This window comes from Eucalyptus grandis, chromosome 2 (assembly GCF_016545825.1).
Source record: "Eucalyptus grandis isolate ANBG69807.140 chromosome 2, ASM1654582v1, whole genome shotgun sequence".
In the NCBI taxonomy this organism is placed as follows: domain Eukaryota; kingdom Viridiplantae; phylum Streptophyta; class Magnoliopsida; order Myrtales; family Myrtaceae; genus Eucalyptus; species Eucalyptus grandis.
In genome coordinates this window covers 10,291,174-10,314,724 of record NC_052613.1, presented here as the reverse complement: position 1 = coordinate 10,314,724, position 23,551 = coordinate 10,291,174, and the positions used below count along the sequence as shown (strand labels likewise).

The 23,551-nt window shown below is 38.1% G+C and overlaps 2 protein-coding genes across 2 annotated transcripts; both read right to left on the bottom strand.

The window, feature by feature from the left end:
- Nucleotides 1-11,682: 11,682 nt before the first annotated feature.
- Nucleotides 11,683-12,240, bottom strand: LOC120290489 (organic cation/carnitine transporter 3-like). Its single transcript, XM_039306760.1, has one exon. It carries the CDS (start codon nucleotides 12,238-12,240, stop codon nucleotides 11,683-11,685), a length of 558 nt encoding a protein of 185 aa, XP_039162694.1.
- Nucleotides 12,241-12,353: 113 nt separating this feature from the next.
- LOC104434458 (organic cation/carnitine transporter 3) lies at nucleotides 12,354-13,163 on the bottom strand. The gene has a single exon (XM_010047377.2). The coding sequence runs from the start codon at nucleotides 13,161-13,163 to the stop codon at nucleotides 12,354-12,356; it is 810 nt and encodes a 269-aa protein (XP_010045679.2).
- Between the last annotated feature and the right edge of the window lie 10,388 nt (nucleotides 13,164-23,551).

Sequence of the window (23,551 nt, the reverse complement as noted above, 5' to 3'; positions counted from 1 at the left end):
AACCTGTTGATTATTCCGGATTACGAATATTCGGATGTCCTGCGTATACTCATGCGAGTGATGATAAGCTTGAGCTGAGGGCGAAGAAGTGCATATTTCTAGGTTATGCATATAGGGTGAAAGGCTACCGGCTGTGATGCACTGATCCCAGATCACCTGGTTTTCTAATCAGCAGAGATGTGATCTTCGACGAGACTGCAATGCTTCAACGGAGGAGTTCTGAGACACAACCAGCAGAGAAGACAGATCATGGTGTCATAAGTGAGGTGGAGCTTCAGATGGAGACTCCAGAGACCTCGAAGGTAACAGAGGTTGAGACTGTAGATGAAGCCGCAGTTCCTGAAGTCGGTGATAGTGAACAACCAGCAAAACCGCAGCAGACTATAGCCGCAGATAGACAGAGAAGGCAAATTAAATCACCGGTACGTTATGGTTATATAGATATTGCTTATGCATTGACTGTAGGTGATGAGGTGGAGACAGATGAGCCTTCATCTTACTCTGAGGCGATGGCTAGTTCGGAGTCATCGCAATGGCTAGGGGCTATGAATGAAGAGATGGAATCACTCCATCGAAATCAGACATGGGAGCTGGTCAAAGTACCCAAGAGCCAAAAGATTGTCGGAAGTAAATGGGTTTTTAAATGGAAAGAGGGCATTCCCGGTGTCGAGGCAGCAAGGTATAAGGCGAGACTTATGGCGAAGGGATATACACAGCGTGAGGGCATTGACTACAATGAGGTGCTCTCTCCTGTGGTAAGACATACTTCTATTCATGTTTTACTTGCCTTAGTTACTTCGCAGGATCTCGAGTTAGAGCAACTAGATGTGAAAACTGCGTTTCTTCACGGTGAGTTGGAGGAGCAGATTTACATGAGGCAACTAGAGGGATTTGCTATTCCGGGTAAGGAAGATCATGTTTGCTTGTTAAAGAAATCTTTGTATGGGCTAAAACAGTCTCCTAAATAGTGGTATAAACGTTTTGATGCTTTCATGGCTAGTCAAAACTATTCAAAAAGTCAGATGGATAGCTGCGTTTACTATAGGAGATTGGATGATGGTTCTTTGATTTATTTACTCTTATATGTTGATGATATGCTGATAGTAGCTAAGAATATGTCTAATATTGATGTGCTGAAAAGGCAGTTAAATGCTGAATTTGAGATGAAAGATTTAGGTGCTGCAAAATTTTTTTTCGATATGGAGATTTTGCGTGACAGGACTGCAGGAGTTTTACGTCTGTCTCAAAAGAAATATATTGAGAAGATCGTAGCATGTTTTAATATGCAGTTGGCGAAATCTATAAGTACACCTCTAGCGAAGCACTTTAAACTTTCAGAAAAATTATCACCGCAGACTGAGGAAGAGGAGGAGCATATGTCCCGTGTTTCTTATTCTAGTGCCGTGGGTAGTATTATGTATGTTATGGTGTGCACTAGGCCTGATATTTCACAAGCTGTGAGCGTGATTAGTCGCTATATGAAGCGTCTTGGTAAAGCTCATTGGGAAGCTGTGAAATGGATCCTCAGATATTTGAAGGGGACAACAGACATGGGTATAATATATTGGAGGGACAGCAATAGTAGTGAGACCACTGGTTTTGTGGATTCGGATCACGCCGGTGACTTGGATGATTGCAGTTCTTTAGCAGGGTACGTATTTATGCTAGCAGGTGGTGCAGTTAGTTGGAAAGCGTCCTTACAGGATCACATTGCCTTGTCTTCAACGGAGGCAGAGTACATGGCACTAACCTTTGTAACGAAGGAGGCGATATGGTTATAGAGTTTGCTCTCGGACTTTGGGTTAGAACAGAAAAGTCTGGATATACACTGTGATAACCAAGGTGCGATATATTTGGCGTACAATCCAGTTTATCATGAGCGAACGAAGCATATCAACATCAGGTACCACTTCATCCGAGATGTCTTAGCTAAGGGTATTGTTACTGTTAAAAAGATTTCTACAACAGATAACCCGGCAGACATGATGACTAAATTTGTTCTTTTGGCGAAGCTCAAGCTCTGCTTGAGCTCTATTGGCGTCTATGGAGAGTGAGCGCCCGTCGGGGCGTTGGGAGAGCAGTATGGATGATGAGCACTATAACTTGGTTTCAAACATCGAGTCAAGGTGGAGAATTATTAAATTATGTCTCGAGTTTTCGTGGGACTACAAGAAGGATTACAAAAGAGGAAATAAAAATAAATGAAAGCAAAGTTTCCTCTTTGCGGCATGGAAGCTTGCGGAATCCGAATTGAAGAAAAGAAAAGTGAAGCCCCTGCACGTGATTCCCTTCAGCAATTGAAGATTGGTTAATGGTGGGGCCCAAGGCCAAACTTTTGACCTTGGGCACACTCACACACACACGTTCGGCGTGAAGTCCTCCATGCGTAGGAATCCAAAAGTGGTGGTGGGCCTTTGATCTGGCCCACATATATAAGAACAGAATTGTTCTTTTTTTTGTGAGGGCGTTGGACTGCTGAAAGAAACCCTACGAAGCAACACGTACGAGCGCCGAAGCCAACGTTGAAGAACCTGCTGCAACTTTACGAGGGAGAGGAGCCGCGTGTGTTCTTCCTTTGAGCTTGAAGATCGCGATAAATTTTGTGCCGTGAGGTTATTTCTAAGTGAGTTTTTTATTTATAAACACTTTGGGTTTGGGGTTAAATCTAGGTGTGGGAAACACTCGAAAGGCGATTGGCGATTATCAGAACTCGATTCTCCGATTTTAGTAGATCATTCTTCGTCGACTCTCCCCGTGGACATACAAAGGTACCGATACTCGGACCGAACCACGTAAATTTCTGGTGTCCTTATTTTTCTCGTTTGTTTCTCTGATGATTTCGCGTTGACGTAAATTGTAAGATCCTATCGTTTCCGCATATTATATCCCAACATTTTTCACCTGTAGGCTCTCAACTGCAATGCTTTCTCTGCTTTTCTTTTTTAGGCCTTGAATTCCTGTGTTTTTTTTTATCTCCCTATCTAATTTGATAGTTTTTTTTTTGCCTTGTTTAGCTTCTTCTTTTACTCGTTATTGTTACTTTTCTTCGTCGTCGTAGTGAATAAATTACTTGTAGCTGAAAATTTTGTAATAACGTCATCACCAATTCAGCCAATAGGATGCCCAATACATGGTTCAATGATTTCTTCGAGATTTAGTAGAAACTCTTGTCTCTTAATTCAGGTGTAGATCTAAATTTGAGAGATTTTCTCTCTCGATCTAAATATAAATATGGGTGTTTTTTGAAAGTGTCTGATTTGTGGTGGTTCAATATGTTGTTGTCTTCGCATGGCAATGGTGTTGAAGATGCCGAATCTAAACATGCACTGCAAGCCATAGTTCCTAGAGGGGAAAATCGTAGTGTGTGACCATCACTGATGTTTCCAGTGATCGATTGTCGATTATTTTCAATATTGTGATGACCCTGGTCTTTTGAGATGAAAGCGTGCTTATAACTATAGACACTCTTTTGGTTTCTAGGTTTTATTTTGTTTTGCAGATCTTTTGCGATTTGCTTTGCTTGAAAGTTTTCTATGTTTCTCTTGATTTTGACAAATGAATGAAATTTTCTTTCGAAAAAAAAAGTCGAAAGAATTAATATATTGGGCCCCAAATGATTTACACACTTTTTTTTACTATACATAATAAAATCTATATGTACAAAAGACGCACTAAAAAGATTTTCGGAAGCGCTAATCTAAACACCCCTGAATTCTGAACTTGGCCAATTTGGAAAGTATCTTGCAGTAATCCTAAACTCAATAAATCTAAGCTCTACATCTAAAGTAGGAGATCTATTCAATACTTGACCCGAGAGCATAATAATATAATAACAATCAACCAGTAATATTATATATCATTTCAAGGAATCATTATAACTAAAACAAAATACCAACCACTCATCTGTCAAATTTATTATATATACTAAACTTATTCTATTATTATTTACATGCTCATAATAGAATAATTTGATCGCACGAGGAAAGTGCATGTATTCTATAGGATTTAAGAGTTTGTAACCATCCCAATCTAACATAGTAATCATTTTGTCTTTTGTGAGCACGTATCATAACATAGATTCAGAAACATGTCAAAGTTCCACGTGTTCCACCGAACATATTCATAAAAGCCATTACAAGTTCTAACCAATCATCTCAAATTTCCCTAGCACTTGCCGACCATAGTAATAATGAGGTCAACCTAATCTATACAGCGAATATTCACCTAAATTTTCAAAACATATTACTTAACTTCCTTATTGACATAAAACGTGCGATATCCAGTTTAACACTCAAATGCATATAGATGAATGCACAAATCTCATGATGGGCATATACTATATAGTAGCTCACCGATATACATAAGTAAGTATCTATTTCTTACTAATCATTGGTCAAGTTTCATCTCGACTAATGAGGCATTGTTACTGATGAAATGATAACATCTCAACTAATGATACATTGCCATTATCAACTCTTGAGGGACAAAATCATAAACACATTTTTTGCCACCCCACTCATAGGTGTCTTCTATATTAGCGAGGATAAATAAACCACCATATAACCCTATCATGACAACTATTCCATCATATGACTTCACAAGCTACACAAGCCATATATCATCTCATGTATGAATCATAGGACTTTAGTTCCTTTAACCTTGTAGAAAACCGTCTTAGATGGTATAATATTTGTCTTTTTCACAAATTTTTATATGCGAACTTATACAAGGGAGTTTACTTTTTGACGAATAGGTCATGATAAATGTCTTTATCATATGGTATCATTGACATCTAAATCATAACATAATGCTTGTGACGTGAAATTATGTCATGGCGGTGCAAATAATATCACATGAATCTCTTAGCATTTTCAATATTAACAATGAAAACCAAATATCCATTTACCACCATTGCAAACCCACAAACTATTAATCATAAAACAATCATAATTCAATCCAAGTGTTCACAACAATCTCATCTCATATAAGTTTTTAATTATTTCCAATTTGCCATTAAAAACCTAAATGAATCCAGCCACAATGGATACTTAGGGTATGTAATACCGGATTTTATTCTTTTGTTCTTGGGAACAAAAAAATAATAAAAGTCCGTTTAGTTGGGAATATATTTGGAATAGAATTAATGAGTAAAAAAAGTTGCTTCTCTATTTCAGGAAACAATTCCGAAATCAAGGCAACCCAAATTTCTTTTCTCTTTTCTCTTTTCCCTTCTTCTTTTCTTCCTTTTCTCTTCCTCTTCTTCCACTGTCGTCGCCATTGTCCACTGCTGTTGGCTACCGGTGACCGGTTGGGCGAGGTTTGACGAGCTCGCGCAGCCACCGGAGAGGCTCGGCCTCGCCAGATCTAGGCAAGGTTAAGCCTCGCTCGGTTGGCCGAACCTCTCCTGGCCGCTGGCGAGCCTTGGCTGGGCGAGGTTGACCTTGTCCAGATCTAGCGTGGCAGAGCTTGCCTAGCTATTGACGGGGCTTGCCCTTGCTAGGCCACCATGAGTTCAGAGTTGCCTTGCCAAGGCGAGTGATCGAGCCTCGACTAGCCAAGGCTCGGCCAAGCCTCACCTAGTTGCCGACGAGTCTTGGTAGTCGAGGTGCAACCTCATCGGGGGCCGACGACGCTCCAATGAGGTGACTAGCCCTCGTTGGGCTGGTCACCAGTCATCTTGAGGTTGGCGATTGGCCAAAGCTTGAAGAAGAAGAGAAAGAAAAGAAAAAAGAAGAAGAAAAAAAGTAATAAAATTATTAAAAAATGAAAAGAAAATAGTTTAGATTTAATTTTAAGGCGGTGCCAACTGCAATTTTATTTCGGGAATAATTTTTTTTTGAACAGTTATCAAATGCCTTCAAATGCTTAGAAATTTGTTCGAGAAGTAAAATAAAAAAGAATTATTTCTGATTAGAAATTGTCCTGGAAAATAGAATAAATGGTTATCAAACATGCCCTTAGCTTTCTCATTTCACCTCATACATGGCATGAATCACATGCAAATGTAACACCAATAATATAACCATTTACATGTCTCAAAGAACATCGTTATAGAACTTCCTTCACAACAGTGCACCAATTTATAATACAATAATTTCTTAATGATTTCCATTTAATAAAATGAGCTTTTAAAAATCTTATGCCCCGTAATATCTCCACGCTACATGCTACATAATTCATTAATGCAAATCGCATAGCATTAATTCTAATGTGGTTCAAATCTTAAATTTTCTCTTAATCTAGCTTTAATAATCAACTTAATTAGCTAAGGCCATTTTTTTGCTATTTGCATATGAACATCTTACTGACATCATGTGCATGTCATATATTTTGCACAATTACCAAAACAACCCACATTTCACATTACTTTTGCAATCTAATCCAAATTTGGACTAGTTTAATAAATTGACTAGATTAGGTGATTAATTGTAAAACTAACTAAGAACCTACCTGTCATAACCATCATTAACATATAAACAGTCCCCGGAATTTTCAGTTTTAGAATATGAAGCCCCTAAGATTTGAAAGTTACAAAATTGCCCCTATTCTACAATACTTAGATATTTTACTCAATTTTATTTCCTTTAATTAATTTAACTTAATCACTAACGAATAATCATGTACTTAATTTAATCGTTCACAAAAGAATTTAGAGAAATATAACTGTCCCTAATATACAATGATAATAATAACTTGTTTTGTACTAAAAAAACAAATAATTGGAAATTGTTGGGGTATTCACTCCTTCAAGAAAATACGACTCACAACATGTTGTTACTCTTATAGTAGCTCAAAGACCATTATACTAGCAAAGCGCAAGAATTTATATGTTGTGAATTTATGTTTTTGCCTTTTTATTACACAAAATTACTATTTTATCTCTTCACATGCATAGTTTTCATCTTTCTATTATTTTTTCTCATCAAATTCATTCAAAATCCTTTTGAAATTACTCAACCATGTTTTTATTCATGAAATATAGCCATGATCTATAGGATGACTTATAGCATCTTCTAATTGCATTATGAACCTGGGGGGCTTGTGGGCTCATTTGGTCTGGCTTTGGGGAAATATCTTTGGGAAAATGCAAATACCTTTGGGCTAAAGGAGTTTTCTAAAATGCAAATAGTGTTTGGTAATATTGTAATTTTAAAGTGCAGTGGAAAACAACTTTGGCTTAAATGCCATTTGGTAAAAACTACATTTTGTAAATGACTTTTGCTAATTTTTTTTTTGTTCAAAAAAATTTCAAATGATTTTCGACTCTGGGGCTCCACCACCAAATAGCCTTGCTTGAGGTTGGTTCTCACAACCTCAAGCGGCATCGCCTAGGTTGTGCGACTTAGGCCAATGGTCACATGACCCCAGGCGGCAATCGCAACCCCTAGGCAGTAGTCGCCTAGGTCACGCGACTCAAGCCAATAGTTGCCTGGGTCATGCGACCCCAGGCGGTGGTCGTCGAGATCGTGCGACTCCTCAAGCGGCAGTCGTCGGCCTCCGTTCGGCTCTTTAGTGCAAACCGTAGAGAAGATGAATTGTGAATGAATAGTCAATGAGGGTAAGACTTGCATTCCGAGAATACCACTTCCCAAAGGACTTTTGGATCTACCTTGGGCTAAATGCTCTTAGAGCCCTTTGGAAATGCAATTGTATTTCCCCAAAGTTGAGCAAAAAATGAACCAAACATTATTCGCATTTGTCCAAGGGACTATAGAGTCTCAAAATCTATATAAATGTTGAACCAAACAGGCCTAAGTGGATCGACCCACTTTAGTCCCTAAAGATTCATTAACCTTAGATGACAGATTTGATTGAACATAGAGCTTGATCCACCTTAAAATCAAGTGATGCAATATTGAATTAACACTAGTTAAGCAAATGACACACCTAATCTAATGATACTTTGAGGGAGAAAATCTTACCTGAAAGAACGTTGATTAAATGGAGCATGCTAAGTTGAACTTCTTGATCTTAGCTTGCAAATTTTTAAAATTCAAGGGATTTGGAGTACCTTTCAGTGACAGACCTTTTAGTTTTGATAAAGAAGAACAAGAACGAGGAACGAGTTAAGTGACAAAAATGGTGGTTGGAAAGAAAATGAGACATAAGTCTGACATTTCGTCCATTCAATGCATTAACCAATCAAGATTAAAGTGATGTCGTGTACGATGTCTTCTCTTCATTGAAAGATACGGTTGAGAATTTAGGAGATGTGGTAAGTTAAATGAGTGATAAGTGGCTATCTTTAGCTGGCAGAGCTTGCGGTTGTAGAGGGGAGAGAGCTTGATTGGCCAAGTAGGTGCATGAATGAGGAGCCTTGGTAAGTTGATATGCAAGCTTATCAGGAACATTAATGGCCTGAAAGTGATATTGTTGCGAAAAACAAGCGATCAAACAATAAATAAACAGAATCGGAAAATAAATCGGATACTAGATTTATGTAGCTCAGTCGTAGTGACCTACGTCCATGGGTAGAGCAGCAATGAATTTCATTATAAATCAAGTGATACAAAGAGATTACACATTTGAGTCTTTCAAACACTCGGTATTTCCCAAGTTCCAATTACACAAAAAATGCACGCAGTGTTTAACTCTGAAATTCCTTACGAAATATTCTCTTAATCTCGCGAAAGAATTATAAACAAATTCTTGCCACAAGAATTTAATCTGGCTTCAACACTAAAATTATTGATGTAATTTCACGGAGAAATAATCCACGCCAAGCACTCGGTCACCATGGCGCTTCAAGACTTTTCGCTCTTTCTCCGGACATTGACTGCACAAAGACTTCATCAACAACGGTGTAACCACACGGTTTCGAAGACAAAAAGAACAGCCCATATATTTGATAAGAATCTTGACCGAATCCTAGTAGAATTCAATATCTCTAGTTTCCTGTTTTGCTTTTCATGTACTGACTAGAAGGAGGAATTAAGTTCCTTTTCCTAATTGCTGACCACGTGAAAATTCAAACTCCAATATTTGGCAACATCCAAATCTAATGTAAGCGATCAAGAAATATTTTATTTGTGCCGGGTTTTTGTTTAACGGGCTCAAACTTGAGACATATTTTAACAGACACCATACATGTTGTAATTTGATAGTAAGAAACAAGGTAAAAAGCTAAGGGATGTGGCATACTAAATTAGTGATAATGGTTGGCCGTGTAGGTTTAAGAGCAACATTATTGTTTTTCAGAAGATACTTTAGATTTTCATAAATAATCAAAGAACTCAGTGTCCATTTTAAATGCCGACAAGGTAAAGAAACGTTTCGAAACCACTCAAATTAATAGCAAGGCTAGTAGAATGCCCGAGTAATCTTAACACGATGATTTCACTTCGATAATTACCATATATGCTTTACAAGGTATATCGATCTTGTCCAACAAATACTATGTTGATCCATGTTGCAGCGTTAGTTTTAGATAACGACTTATGTGCTAACTTACTATTCATTTATGCATATGGAAGTTAGAAGAATTATTTTAGTAACTGATTTTTCTCAATTACGATGTGTTCAAATACTGCGAAAACCAATAGATTTTATGTTCTTATAAAGTTTGTATGTTCACGAACCTTCAAAGCATTTGCATCAATTCTGTCTCTGCGTTGACCCTTCAAAAGATTTAATAGGCCGTACAAATTCACATACTTAAACATCATGGTATTGAAAATTAATTTTCTATAAATTGTCCTAACTTAACAAATTCAATGGTAAAGTCGTAATTTGTCAAAGTTGTCAAATAATTCAGTTAACTCATATATTATATTAATATCCTAAATAACATAGGAAATGGAGAAATTTTAAGATGTCACAAGTGTGGTCATGAATGATGAATCAGATGGATCCATTTTCACGATGTTCAATATTTCTTGGATGTACTTGTGAATCACTACACCGTGTAAGGAATCTATTAGATTTTTTTTTTTTTTTATATATTAGATCACATATTCATTTAATAGTTTAAGTTTTTAAAATAGTTAGTGGTGGTTCCAAAAATTCTTCTATGGTATCAAATCAAGTTTTGTCCCTTTTGCATGTGAATCCACTCCTGTTACTCAAATTCCATGTGCAACTCCTAATTCAATTTAAGTTATTTGTAAAATATCATAAATCACTCGACAATTAGATTTCTATGTTATATATATAGATAGTCTCAGTCTCCCTCCACTTGTTAATTTAAATTTTGTAAGTAGCTGGTAGTGGTCCAATAAAATCTCACATTACATGAGAATATGATATTTTAAGTTCAAATTTTTCCAAACTCCTTATTTGCCTCCACATTATGTGTATTTTCAAGTTTAAAGGGGTGCTAAATATTTATATATATTCAATTATGTTTTCATTTAATAGTTTAAATTTTCAGAATATTGGACACAATAACTTCATAAAATCTCACGGAATAAATGGAAAGGGAGCTTGTGAATCACGTGGCCAATCGACTAGAATGGAATCTTGGGAAACAAAATTTGAGTGGTGGAGCATTGTGACAAGTGATATCATGGACAAATTGATCAGTAAAAATTAAAAGCAAAAGGACAAAAAGGTAGATGAGAGAGAGAGAGGAATCACATCCGACAACATACAGCTGTCCATAGGTCCCTATCTCTTCCTCCTCCACAATCCATGCTAAGTCTTTTGTCTGTTAAATCATGCATCACTTCTGATCATCCTTCTCATTTTGGAGCCTCTCAAATGATCAGAATGAGTCCACAAGGTAAAAGAAGCTTCAAAACGACCATAACATAACGTCTATGACCCTAGATGTTTCTAACCATTATCAATCATCTCTTCTTCTTCTTATCCACTCAAGAACATATGATGCTGTCAGCTAATCGCGTGATTGGCGCAAAAAAACTTTATGGCGAATTCAAATAGCACCATGACCATAATTCTGAGGAGCACACTGATGCCTTCTTACAATGACCACGATAGCTTCTTCCTTTGTTGACGTTTTTCAACCGAATCAACTCTTTCTCATTTCATGTTATGTTGTTCTTTTCATACTTTCACATTAATTCTTTCCTCATCAAACTATATATTAGGCTTTAAGGTTAATAACTTGAACTTATAATACATAAATGTAAGGATAAGGCATTCGATTAGCTACTGATTTTTTTTTTTGGTAAAATGTAATAAATATATTGAGGAAAGACCAATTGAATAAAATATTACAGTACCAAAAACTTACACTCAAAATGAGAAGACATTATGAGTAGAAAGATGCCGAGATGTAAACTAGAACACGCAGCAAACCAAACCAAGGAAGCCGAAAAAAACAAAAGACAAGCATGGCATGAACAACCGGCTACCAGAAAACAAGAAACCTCGACCAAGGAGGAGAGAGGACCACTACTTCCAAATCAAACAGCAGCACCCTAAAGGAAACCATCTCCACCCATCAGCTGAACTTGGGGAGGCGATTAAGGGTCTCCAGAAAATAATTGGGTCAAAGCCCCAGCTCCGCCGCAACCTTCTGTTCATGAAATTATCATCAACGTTCCTGAAGGTAATAGCCTTATCTCTGACCACTTTAAAAAGATGGTTCTTCATAGCCGCGACGGTAAGAGGCTGATCACTAAAAAGGATGTTGTTCCTGTTTGGTTGTTCTAATTTTCAATAAGAAAGATAGCAATCACCTCGGCAACAATCAAATACGCCCAAAAAGGACTACAGAAATCATGAATTATTTAAACCAAAATCTCTTTGCTCTTGCTCATCCATGGTATCGGAGAGCGTCGTCCCTCTAGTCTCGGGCAAGAAAAGAACCATGAATCCACAAAAAATTATCACGATTCCGAACACTGTGTAGGTCAAATGTGGTACTTCTCTGCCGGCCGAGATCAACGTTGGATCAAATAGAACACCAAGTGTGATGGCTTGTCTCATCATTGATGTCGCCGAATTTCTCACGCTTGTTGGAAACAATTCGATAGTGAAGATCACGAGCACATTGTAAGCCATGCACGTGCAGAAGAAAGAGGCAAGCTCCAGCCCTATTTCCACACTCCCATTCCCCACAAAAGCACATGCCACACTCAGCACTCCACTCACCATTGTGAAGCCAAGCAATGTGCTCTTCCTATTCCATCGATTTAGCAAGAAATAGGACACAAAGTAGGATGGTATGATTAGCAAGGCATTGAAGGTGACGCTTAGGTAGATGTCGAACCCTAGGTTTCCGACCCCCAACAGCATTCCGTAGTACATCATCCCGATGCCAAATCCGAGCGCCATGACCTTTGCCAACCGGGTCAGCGCCCACCGCCTCCGGAATAGGTCCTTGATCGAGGAGTAGAGGTCGAATTTTGTGGTTTCTTGCTTGTGGGGCAAGCTTGAAAGGTACGACTTCAGCCTGCCATGCTTTGTCGGCGGTGCGATTTTCTCAGTATGGCCGTGGCCTCATCATCGCGGCCCTGCATGAAGAGCCATTTTGGAGACTCGCGGATGAAGAAGAATATGAGGAGGCAGTATAAGATGGCGGGTGCAGAGGTCGAGACGTAGAGGTATCTCCACGAAGCATCCCTGAGGAGGTAGGCTATGGCGGGCAAAGATAATAACCCTAATGTTCCGAAGAACAAGCCAATCATCCCAATGAGTCCTCTCGACTTTTTCCCGACTATCTCAGTCGACAGGACCAGCGCACTCGTGCCGATGGACGCTCGTCCGAACCCACTGACAAGCCGCAACGCCGAGTAGACCCAGACGTTGGGGGAGAATGAGGTGGCCAAGGCCGCCAACGACATTATCGAACACGAGAGGACGAGCAGGTTCTTTCGGCCGAGGGAGGAGTCGGCGAGGGTGGCGAATGCGAAGCCGCCAATCAGGCAGCCCAAGTAGAAGCACGAGGTAGGGAGGCCCGTGACGAAGGAGCTTGCGCACTCGAGGCCCCACTCCGTTATGATGGAATTGTAGGCGGTCCCGTTCGAGGCCGAGTCGCATGCGGTTACGGCATCGCTGTAGTCGCTAATGCACGCCTGTTGTCCATCGAAGAACCAGGCCAACGAGACGATCAGGGCTTGGGCAAACTGCCGCCAGCCGAACCCCTCGACGCACCACTCGATCGTCTCGTCCAGGGTTTGGAGGCTGACCTCGTCGCTGTTCAGAACTCCTGACTCCGGCGACTCAGTTTGTGAGAGGAGGGGCGTTGAATTCGCCATTGCTTGATCTCGATGCTGGCTCTATGTTAAAAATGTGGGCATGTATTCTTGTGGGGTGGAAGGTCTTGTATATATAGGAAGGATATTAATTGATTTACCTAGGAAAAGCAGTCGGCCACAATCTGCCATGGATGGTCACCACATGAATTTAAAGCCAAATTGGGTCCCTAAAGATTCATAATAACCTTGGGTATTGACTAGATGACTCTATGCCCCACTTACCCCCATTTTCATCTATCTCTTTGACAATTGACATGCCAACCAACATTCCATTAAATTGCTCCTTAAAATTTTGGATGGACTTTACTCCTTTAACATGGCAAATCTAAAAGTGGGTTCTGCCGAAGGTTTCCTTTTATCTTTTATACGTGTTCCGATTATTGGCCACATGATATGCCTTTCATAGTTTTATCTTTATGAGGGGATGTTGTGACGGTAACTTGAGTTGTGACACCTCAAGGTTAATTCACCATTGTCATTTTTCCTTTCGTTATTATCACCGAAAACCTCAACTTTATACACTTATGATAAATTTACCTATACTAATTTTTTGACCATAAAAACCCTCAAATTGGTACACTTGCAACAAATTTTCCTTAAACAAATTATTTTTACTACCAAAAGTCTTAAACGGGTATATTTGTGATAGATTTACTCTTTATTAATTTATGTTAAATTAGATTAATACACATTTGTGACAAATAGAGGTTAAAACCTTAAATTGTTACACTCGTCAACTACTAAGTGTCATCCAATAAAATTTAATGAAAACTAAAGGAGAGTAAATTTGTCATGGATTTTTACTAAAAAATTTGTCACAGATTTACTAGTTTGAGATTTTTTGCGGTAAAAAAATAAGTTTGAGATAAATTTGTCATATATATACTAGTTTGGGATTTTTCAAGATAATAACCATTTTCTTTTCGATCTATGATGTCCTTGCAATGCTAATTTCGAATCTTTTGTAAATTTCAATTAGAATTTCTCCTATTTCCTTAGTTATCTCTAATATTTAATATGAAAAGCAAGTTTTTTTTTTCTTTTTTTTACTTGTCCTCTTTGACAAATTTACGAAAAGATATTTAAGTAAAAGTAAGACTAGTGATGACGAAGTAGCCATTTTTTCTGTATCTTGTTTATCATTTACTTTGAATTCAGGGCAAACAAAGGCATTTCTTACTAAAAACAAACGTGGAATTGCGATTTGTTACATGAAAATTCATGTGTAGGGCAGGCGCTAAAGAGGGTTAATAATCGTAAGGAAATACAATTTTTGCATGAGGTAGGTACAGTAACTCTTTTTTCTAAAGTTGGAGATTTAACATTTACGATCCAAAAAGTCCAGTATAAACGAACATTTTCTTTCACTTTGCTCGGGAAAACAATGTGACAATGTTAATGCGGAGGAGGATGCAATGGAGCCTAAGCCCTTACCTTGAAAGTGGCATAACTCGGTCAATATCCGCTGTTGATATACTTCATATGATTTCCTATCTAATTTCACCTTAAGTCTGTCTTTCGGAGTTATTCCGATTGCACCTGTTAATTTCTTATCTTCAAGCTATCTCATTCTTGTAATCAAGTGTTTCTATCACCATAGAGACGGGTCAATATTTGATAGTGAGGGGTCCTAGCGCGCATGGTATTAGGAGGTAGACCGCTCAATCGATAGGGGGAAGGGTGGCCAGACCTGAAACCTACCTTTTTCAATAGATTACATCAATCTTAGAGAACAAATGATGAAGTCAGCTGACTTCTCGATCACGCCGAAAAAATTATGCTTCGGTCCGTCTGTTGAATCGGCTTCCATCTCGGAAGCAAATGTCAAGCTCTTGTTAACTGAACATCGTTGAATAAACATGTACCTCTCTACTAGAGATAAGACATTTTTGTGAAAGATTTCCGAAATACATTCATATCTTACTTTTTTTTCTGGCCAAAACACCACATTCGGCCATTGGTGATGCAAATTTGGCAGCCATGATAATTTGGGTTTCGCATTAGTTCTGCCGAGTGTACAAGTCCATCATTTGGAATTACTTCCAAATTCTGAGTGCTTTCCTAACCATGTTTACTGATTTAGTCATGTCATCCTCCTCTTCTTTGGAAATACAAAGAAAATTGGCAGATTTTTCAGTCTCCAATACTAATTTCTGAAGTAATGTGACTTTTTTTATAGTCTATTAGCCAATTAATTATTATTGCTACATATTTTCGGCCTCCATCTTTCCATCAACAATTTCCCCTTCATCAATGACCGGCATCTTATGGCGAGTCCATTCATTCATTCATTCATATTTTAGACTCTATTTATTTTGCCAAAAATGAATAATTTTAAAAAATATTTTCCTAAAAAATGATTACTTGTATTATTTGAAATAATTAATCAATGTAAGAGATAGAAATGATTGTTTTTGGTAATATATTTTTTACATCATTCATCATTGATTCGCTAAAATAATGCAACTTTAATAAAGGAATGCAACTTTAATGATAAGTTTCAGCAGTACCCTTTTCTTCTGTCACGCACTTGCACATGTTGCAGATTAGTGTGTCTAGAGATCTGACATGAAGGCACGTCCTTTCTCCATCAAGAAAACTATATCATTGTAAAATGACAAAGTCTCGATTTTTGTTTAGACGAATGATTGGATTCCGGCGAAAACGTGTCTTCTTCTAGTGATAAAATACCGGTGAAATGTATCATGTTTATGTCATATTCGAATATCATTCTGTATTTCATGTTATCTCCAGTAACATAAGTGATGCTAAAATATTTAGATATAAAATTCTATCATCATCTAATAATTTAAAGTTTTAGAGCAATTGACAAGGTCTTGCAAAATCTAATGTGATATTGGAGTCGGGTTCTACCTCTTTTCATGTGTGCATCCACCTTTATCAATTAAATCCTGCGCACTACTCCTAATTCGACTTGTATATGAGAGTTTATATGCTTTATATATGTGAGTGTGTGTGATCTTCTTCTATCTATTAGCTTAAGATTTTCGATTAGGCTTTCTAATAGGTGGCGTGTACACTAAGTACTCTATGCTTTTTCACCCCGTCTAGTAAGTGATCTGCATTTATTTCTCCTATTGATATTACAAATTAAATACTCCTCATGTCTTCTTTCCATGCCCCCTGAATAATCCATGGACTTACCAATAACCTCTCGCTCTGGTTTTGCGGCCCATTTAAGTTGACACTTGATAAACACAATGACATTAAGCCCTACTTAGGCCTTTCTTAGGATGTCTCATTTACAAAAACCCATAATCATAACCCTAATTTCCCACATCCCTATGCTCTCAGCTATTCATTTTGTTCCCAGAATCACCTTCCATGTCCATTTAAACTACTTTAAATCAAGACAGTATTCAAGAAATAGTTGATAAAGACAAATTTATTTTTGCCACATGAGAAAAATTTACATTTCTTCGTGTGTTGAGCAATGTTTGAGTGAGACCGATGGCCAAATTCAAAGTGAAATAGGTGAAGGAAAAATTTGCGTCCTTTGAATTTTTTAAGCTAATTCTAGGTAACAAACATTAGTCAATCAAATGAGCATAAGACGTGCTCTGACCGACTCCAAGTGGACTCGATAATCCTCTTTTCTTTTGATGATTTTATAAATCGATCATCTTATGCAGAATAATTATACAAAAAAATTCGTAAACTTATTATACAGATGTCAATTCAATATTAAATATTTTAATTTGACCAATTGAGTTATAAACCTTTAGACAATTTCTTAATATAGTAATTATGGCCAATTTTGATTGACAATTGCTGACATGAAAGTTGACCATTTTACTACTACAGCCAACATTGACCTAAACAATTTTTACAATTTCTTATAAATTTTCTATATATATTTTTATTTTTTCTAAATTTTTTCTTTCATTTTCTTATTTGTGTCCATCAATCAGCAGCCTCAGCATTGGCTAGCGAAGGTCGCCGGTCACAGGTTAGGACTTGGAGACCCTTACTAGACTTGAGTGAGGGCCACGGCATCCTTACTCTTACTCAAATTTGGTGAGGGCCGCGACTCGAGATCCTCTTGTTAGGGGATTTTTGTGACCTGCAAAAGAACGTAAAGGAGATAAGAATGTCCTTGCAGATCTCCTCTCTAGACCCACCGAAACCTTCATGCATGGTTCCAAAAGTTGTGCCAATTTGCTGAAGGATTTGTTATTTGGCAACTTGTTTATACCTTTGAAGTAGTAAATAATTTGCCACTTATGTCAAAGGAAGAAACTATATGACTTGTCTGGATTTTCCCATTCTATGAACCCATTTACAAGTGGATTAAGAAAAATTGCTCTTGACTTCCAATAAACCCACTAACAAATTCAGATAGAATATCCCATTTGGATAGTTCTGGGTCTCTTAAGGATGGTTCTACTATTCAGGAGAGCATATTGCCAAAGGTCCTTCGGTCTCGTCCTTAGATGCAAGTGGTAATCCTATTTACTACTTCAAAGACTTGGTTACAAGACACTGTTGTTGGATTGAGCCATATCAAGTTGAAGAAAGTTCCAGTGATGATTCGAATACTTTATCCAAAACATCGATAACATTACCTTCACAAGATACGCCTGTCCTTTTGATTTTGGATTGTCATCAAGTCTATGGAGTCCCTCATCATTGATGAACATGGACAGCTAGCCCCATCAAGTAATGCCTAAGACAAATCTATCTCTTCCAGTTACCTTAACTCTATGAGGCCCTTTCCATAGATCTAAATCCTCCAAGATCGACTGGCTTTATAAGGTATCCTACGACTCAACCCGCCATATTTCCTGAAGATTTTATACTGATATTCCCACATGAGGTTTGTGAAAGTATCAGGGAGCCCACAGACATATCACGTGAAACCACCCCAATAATCCAAACCCTAAGACCCTTGAAAATCTTGAGAATTTTGAGAACTTTAATCGCGATGGTTTGTGATTTTCCCTAGGAAGGAACACCTTTTAGCAAAATGTCCATTTTGTCCATAAATAAAGCATAAGTTTCCTTTCTTCTTAGAAACTTTGATTTGCAGAGAAACGTATATCTCTTCTTCTTGGAAAGCATATTAAGATGATCCAAAAGCTTGAGAAACAATAGTTATTTCTCTTGACGATGATGATCTTGAATCCATATTCTCTCTTGAAGATGAACCATTAGAGTTTATTGTTGGAATCTTACACATGGAGAGATAGAATCATTCCAGGCAATACTAGCTAGGGCCAGTTGTCCACATTCATCAATGATGAAGGATTCCCTAGACTTGATGATAGTTTTTTTATATCAAAAGGATGTATTCCTTGCAAGTAGGCCTAATAGAATCGATTTTACAATTAAAAAAAAAAAGTAAAAAGGGAAGGAATGAGGAAAAAATTTAGAAAAATAATTAAAAATTTGTAAAAATTGTCAACATTAGCACTAGTCGTTCTATATGATACCGTTGGCGTTTATGTCAGTAATATTCAACCAAAATTAGCTAGAATGGCTACATTAGAAAATTGTAAAAAGATTTAGAACTAAATTAGTGTTCCTATAATAGGTTTAAGATTTTTTAAGTAATCCTTCATTTCCTTAGCCTTTCTCAATTTATTTTTCCATTTTCGTAACTTAGGTTTTGACTATAATCAGTCTCTCTAATAAGCTTAACTGAGTTCTTTCCTTCTCTGTGTGGATATTCACTAATAAATATAGCAAAAGACTAATGTTCCAAATATAAAGACCAATTAATAATATACGTAAAACAGTTTTGGGACGCTTAGCATCCCTCTCTCTATGACCAAAATATGTAGTGGAGCATCTACAACGGTCAAGCACATTTCTTGCTCCGCCACATATTCATGCCAAGTCCTTGTCAATTGTATTAGATTTTTACCAGAAAATTGTCTAAAAAATCCTAAATTCACTCTACAATGGTCCTAAATTTTGTAGTTTAGTCAATTTAGTCCAAACTTTATGATAGTTTGCCAAGTGAGAGCTAATTATCAAGACTTTAGGCTTTCTGGATACATACTTCAGGAAATGGTTCACACATGTTTATTGCCAAGGGTAACAAGATCAAGTTGGTAAGTATTAACAATTTCCTTCATTTTTCTAGTCAATTCCTATGGTCATTTGGGTCCCTCTACCATTATCTATAAACGGTTCATTCTATTTATACAAATATGGGAGGGGCACATTCAAGTGTTTTTCTTGTTTGTAATTGTTCGGAAATCACTAACTTGGTAGTCTTGTTAGCACTAGCCATCTTATGTAGCACAGTCGGTGTTGAAAAAGACAATTTTTTTTTTTTTATATTTTCTTAAAATCTCTCTCTTTTCTTTTTTTCCCCTTTCTTTTTTCCCTATTTCCCTCTACTAGCCACTAGGCCTCAACGGTGGTTGATTGAGGTTGCCTAGATTTGGCGAGGGCTATGGCTGATAGGGCGATCCTTGCCCATGGCCCATGATCGGTGGAAGGAAATAAGAAAAAAAGTAAAAGGAAATGAAAGAAAAAATAGATTTTTTATAGGATGGCCAGAGTCCACGTTAGTGATTTCTAGCCAAAATTGACTAAAAAGATTACATCGATAAATCATCAAAAGGTTTAAGATTAAATTTGCCAAATTGAAATATTTAAGATTGAATTGGCCATTGTATAATAAGTTTAGAATTTTTAGATGATTATCTCAATTTATATGAGATGAACTTTTCCTATCCCAGGACTCTTTCAAATTTTCGCAATATTATGCCTAGAAGAGACAAAAAAGAAAAAAAAAAAAAAAAGAAGAAGCTTCAAACAACCCCAAGTTAATTATCCATGGCCTCATGAAGTTGTGGCGATTCTCTGTTCTTGTTCATCCAAGGTATCACGGAGGGTCAGTCCCCGAGTCTCCGGCAAGAAAGCAGCGGCACAGCCACAACAAATGATGGTCAGTCCGAACACCAAGAACGTCAAATACCTTATGTCTTTCCCAGCCGATATCAACGTTGGATCCAACAGCACCCCAAGCACCACAGCTTGCCTCATCATGGATGTCGCCGAGTTCCTCACGCGCGTGGGGAACAGTTCGGTGGTGTAGATCAGGAGCACGTTGTACGCCACGCAGGTGCAGAAGAACGAGGCCAGCTCAAGCCCTAGCTCTAACAAGCTCCCGCTTCCCACGATTGCACAGACTATGCTGAGCGACCCGCTGGGCATGGTGAAGCTGAGTACTGAATCTCTCCTCTTCCATCTCTCTATCAAGAAGTAGGAAGCCACATAGGAAGGTAGAATTACCAAGGCATTGAAGGTGACGCTTAGGTAAAGGTCGAAACCGAGGTTTCCGACCCCAACAGCATGCCGTAGTCCATCATCCCAGTGCCGAACCCGAGCGCCATCACCTTGAGCAACCTTTTCGAAGCCCATTGCTGCTCAAGAATGTACTTTATCGAAGAGTAGAGGCCCAGTTTTGTAGGTTCTTTCTTGTGGAGCAACCTCGATAGGTACAGTTCCAGCCTGCTGTGTTTCGCCGGCGACGTGAATCTCGTCAGTGTCGCCAGGGCTTCCTGTCGCGGCCTTGCATGAAGAGCCATTTCGGGGACTCCCTTACGAGGAAGAAAGTTACCGAAGTGTAGATGAGCGCGGGTACGGAGGTCGCAACCTAAAGATTTTTCCATGAAGCATCCCTAAGGAGGTATGCTATGGCCGGCAAGGACAGTAGTCCCAGCGTGTTCATGAATAAGCCTATCATCCCTATCAGACCTCTTGAATTTTTCCCACCATCTCGGTCGACAAAACGACCGCGCACGTGCCGATCGATGCACGTCCGAACCCGCTCGCGAACCGTAGGGCCGAGTAGACCCAAACGTCGGGGGAAAATGAGGTCGCCAGGGCGGCCGATGACATTATGAAACACGAGAGGACGAGCAAATTCTTACGGCCAAGCGAGCCGTCGGCGAGGGTGGCGAATACAAAACCGCCTACTAGGCAGCCCAAGTAGAAACATGAAGTGGGTAGGCCCGTGATGAACTAGTTCGCACACTCGAGGGCCCATTCTGACACGATGGACTTGGAAGGGGGCCCATCCCAAGCCCACGAGCCGTCGGGGATGTCGCAGATGTCGGAGCTCGAGCTACACGTTGTATTAGCCCCGCCGGTGCAGTGCCACGACGGCTCGGCATCGGTGAAGTCGCTGATGCACGCCTGTTGTCCATCGAAGAACCGAGCCAGCGAAACGAGCATGGCTTGGAGGAACTGCCTCAAGTTGAGACCTTCGATGCACCATTCGGTCAGCTCGTCTAGCAAATCGGATTTGGTTTCATCGGCGACTGGAATTTCCAGCTCCGACGAGCCAGATCTCGAGAGAAGAGGCGATGCCGAATTGGCCATTGAATGTTGCGCTAAGGTTTTGTTGCTTTGTGTGTTGTTCATATGTGCATTTTAGTGGTGGGAGACCTTAGATATACTTAATGTGGACTTGAGGAAAGAAATTGGCCACAACTATTATGTGCACGGTGTAGAACTGTGCGCTCAATTATTGACAAAATTCTTGAGCCTTTGATGACCCCTTTGTCCTCTCAATTACATGATAAACCCCACTCGAGGGAATTGAGTACATGGTGAGTGGTTTAATCCAAGTGACCACTGGATTTTAGTGGAGCACTTAGTGGTGTCTCTCTCTCAATGCGCACCAAGGAAAAATCACAGTAAATGGATGGGTTGGCCCTATTGTAGCTTTCAAGTTTCACGCATTGCAAATTGGTGGACTCATGGGGATTTAAGGCTCACAAGAAAGCCCAAACTTGATGGAATGACCGAAGGTTTTCTAGGCCCTATTGGATTTGGGCTGCTGCTTAGCTCTTTCCACGATGAAAGCCCTAACAATTGGAAGTGGAAATGTGGGATCTCATCGAGTCAATAAGGAATAGTAGCGTAGTTATCGGATCGGGTAAGAGAGAGAGAGAGAGAGAGACTGAAATGAACTTCATATAAAAAATTTCCATGCTTTGTCATTTCTAATGTCAGAAATATGTCTTAATACACTTTATGAAATATTTTTCTCAAATCAGTGATCATTTCGCCAAAAATTCCAAATTCATAAGCCATGACATATTTACCTAAATTGATATTTGTCTTATGAAAATCCCAGTTTTGCACTCATGAGACATTTACCCCATATTAATATTTATCTCAAAAATAATTTCAAATAGGAAAATTATTAAAAAAGTTTTAAATTTATTGTATTTGTATCAATTTCAATCCTAAATCCTATATATTGCCAATTGAGTCAAAAACCATTTGCATTTGTGCCATTTTAGTTCATTTGGCTAATTTTGGCCAATTGATGCTAACATGGACATCGATCGTCCTATATAATATGACTAATCCAAACATTGATAATTTTTAATAATATTTTAATATATATATATTTTTTTTTTTTTTCTCTTCCCTTCCCTCTTCAATCATCGCCGACAACCGGCTAAAGGTGAGGGCTAGTGAGGTTGACCTCACCTAGCTATTGGCAAGGCTCGAGCTTGGCCAACCCTAATGTGAGGCATGACCTTGTCAAATCTGGTAAGGGCAAGGCTTACCAATGGCTAACTGGTTGAAGGAACTGGTTGAAAGAAGAAAAAAAAAAAAAAAAAAGGAAAGAAAGGCAAAAAAAAAAAGAAAAATTATATAAATTTTTCAAAAAATATATAAATATATTATTAAAAAAATTTCAAGTCAATGTTGATCGGCCAAAATTAGCTAGATTGACTGAATTGACATTAATGTAAAATATTTATGACTGAATTAACAAAATTGTAATAAGTTTAAGATTTTTTAGTAATTTTTATAATCTCAAACCGATATCACTAACCCAAATCTATCATTGACTAAAATGCATATATGTCAATACATGTGGATTTTTTATGTTAGTCTGCATTTCTTCACATTAGATATATTTTGCAATCTTTTACCACGTGTCAACACATATGCATTTTAATAAAATATTAGATGAAATAGTGACAAATGATAGGGTAAGGGGTACTAGTTAGGCATTTTTAGATTAAAATTAGTTTATGATATCAATTTCAAAGTTTTTGTTAAATGAGCATTAGTTTTGTGGTAAAAGTGTTATAGGGTATTAGTTTGAGATTTTTTTATAAGACGAAAATTAATTTTAGATAAATAAGTCATAGAGATGCCAACTTGGAATTCTTAATAATATTAACCATTTTCATGAAAGTGTCTTTTTGTTTTTTTGTTCGGTGAAATCTTTGACTGAGACAATTTTAGTAATGCCTTTCGAATGTACAAAGACAACCTCAACCTTTTACCAACCTCCGCATCAAAAGAAACTTTTTTTTTTTATGCTATGCTAACGCATGAAATGATTGAGATAAGAAAAAAAAATCGATGCTATGCTAACG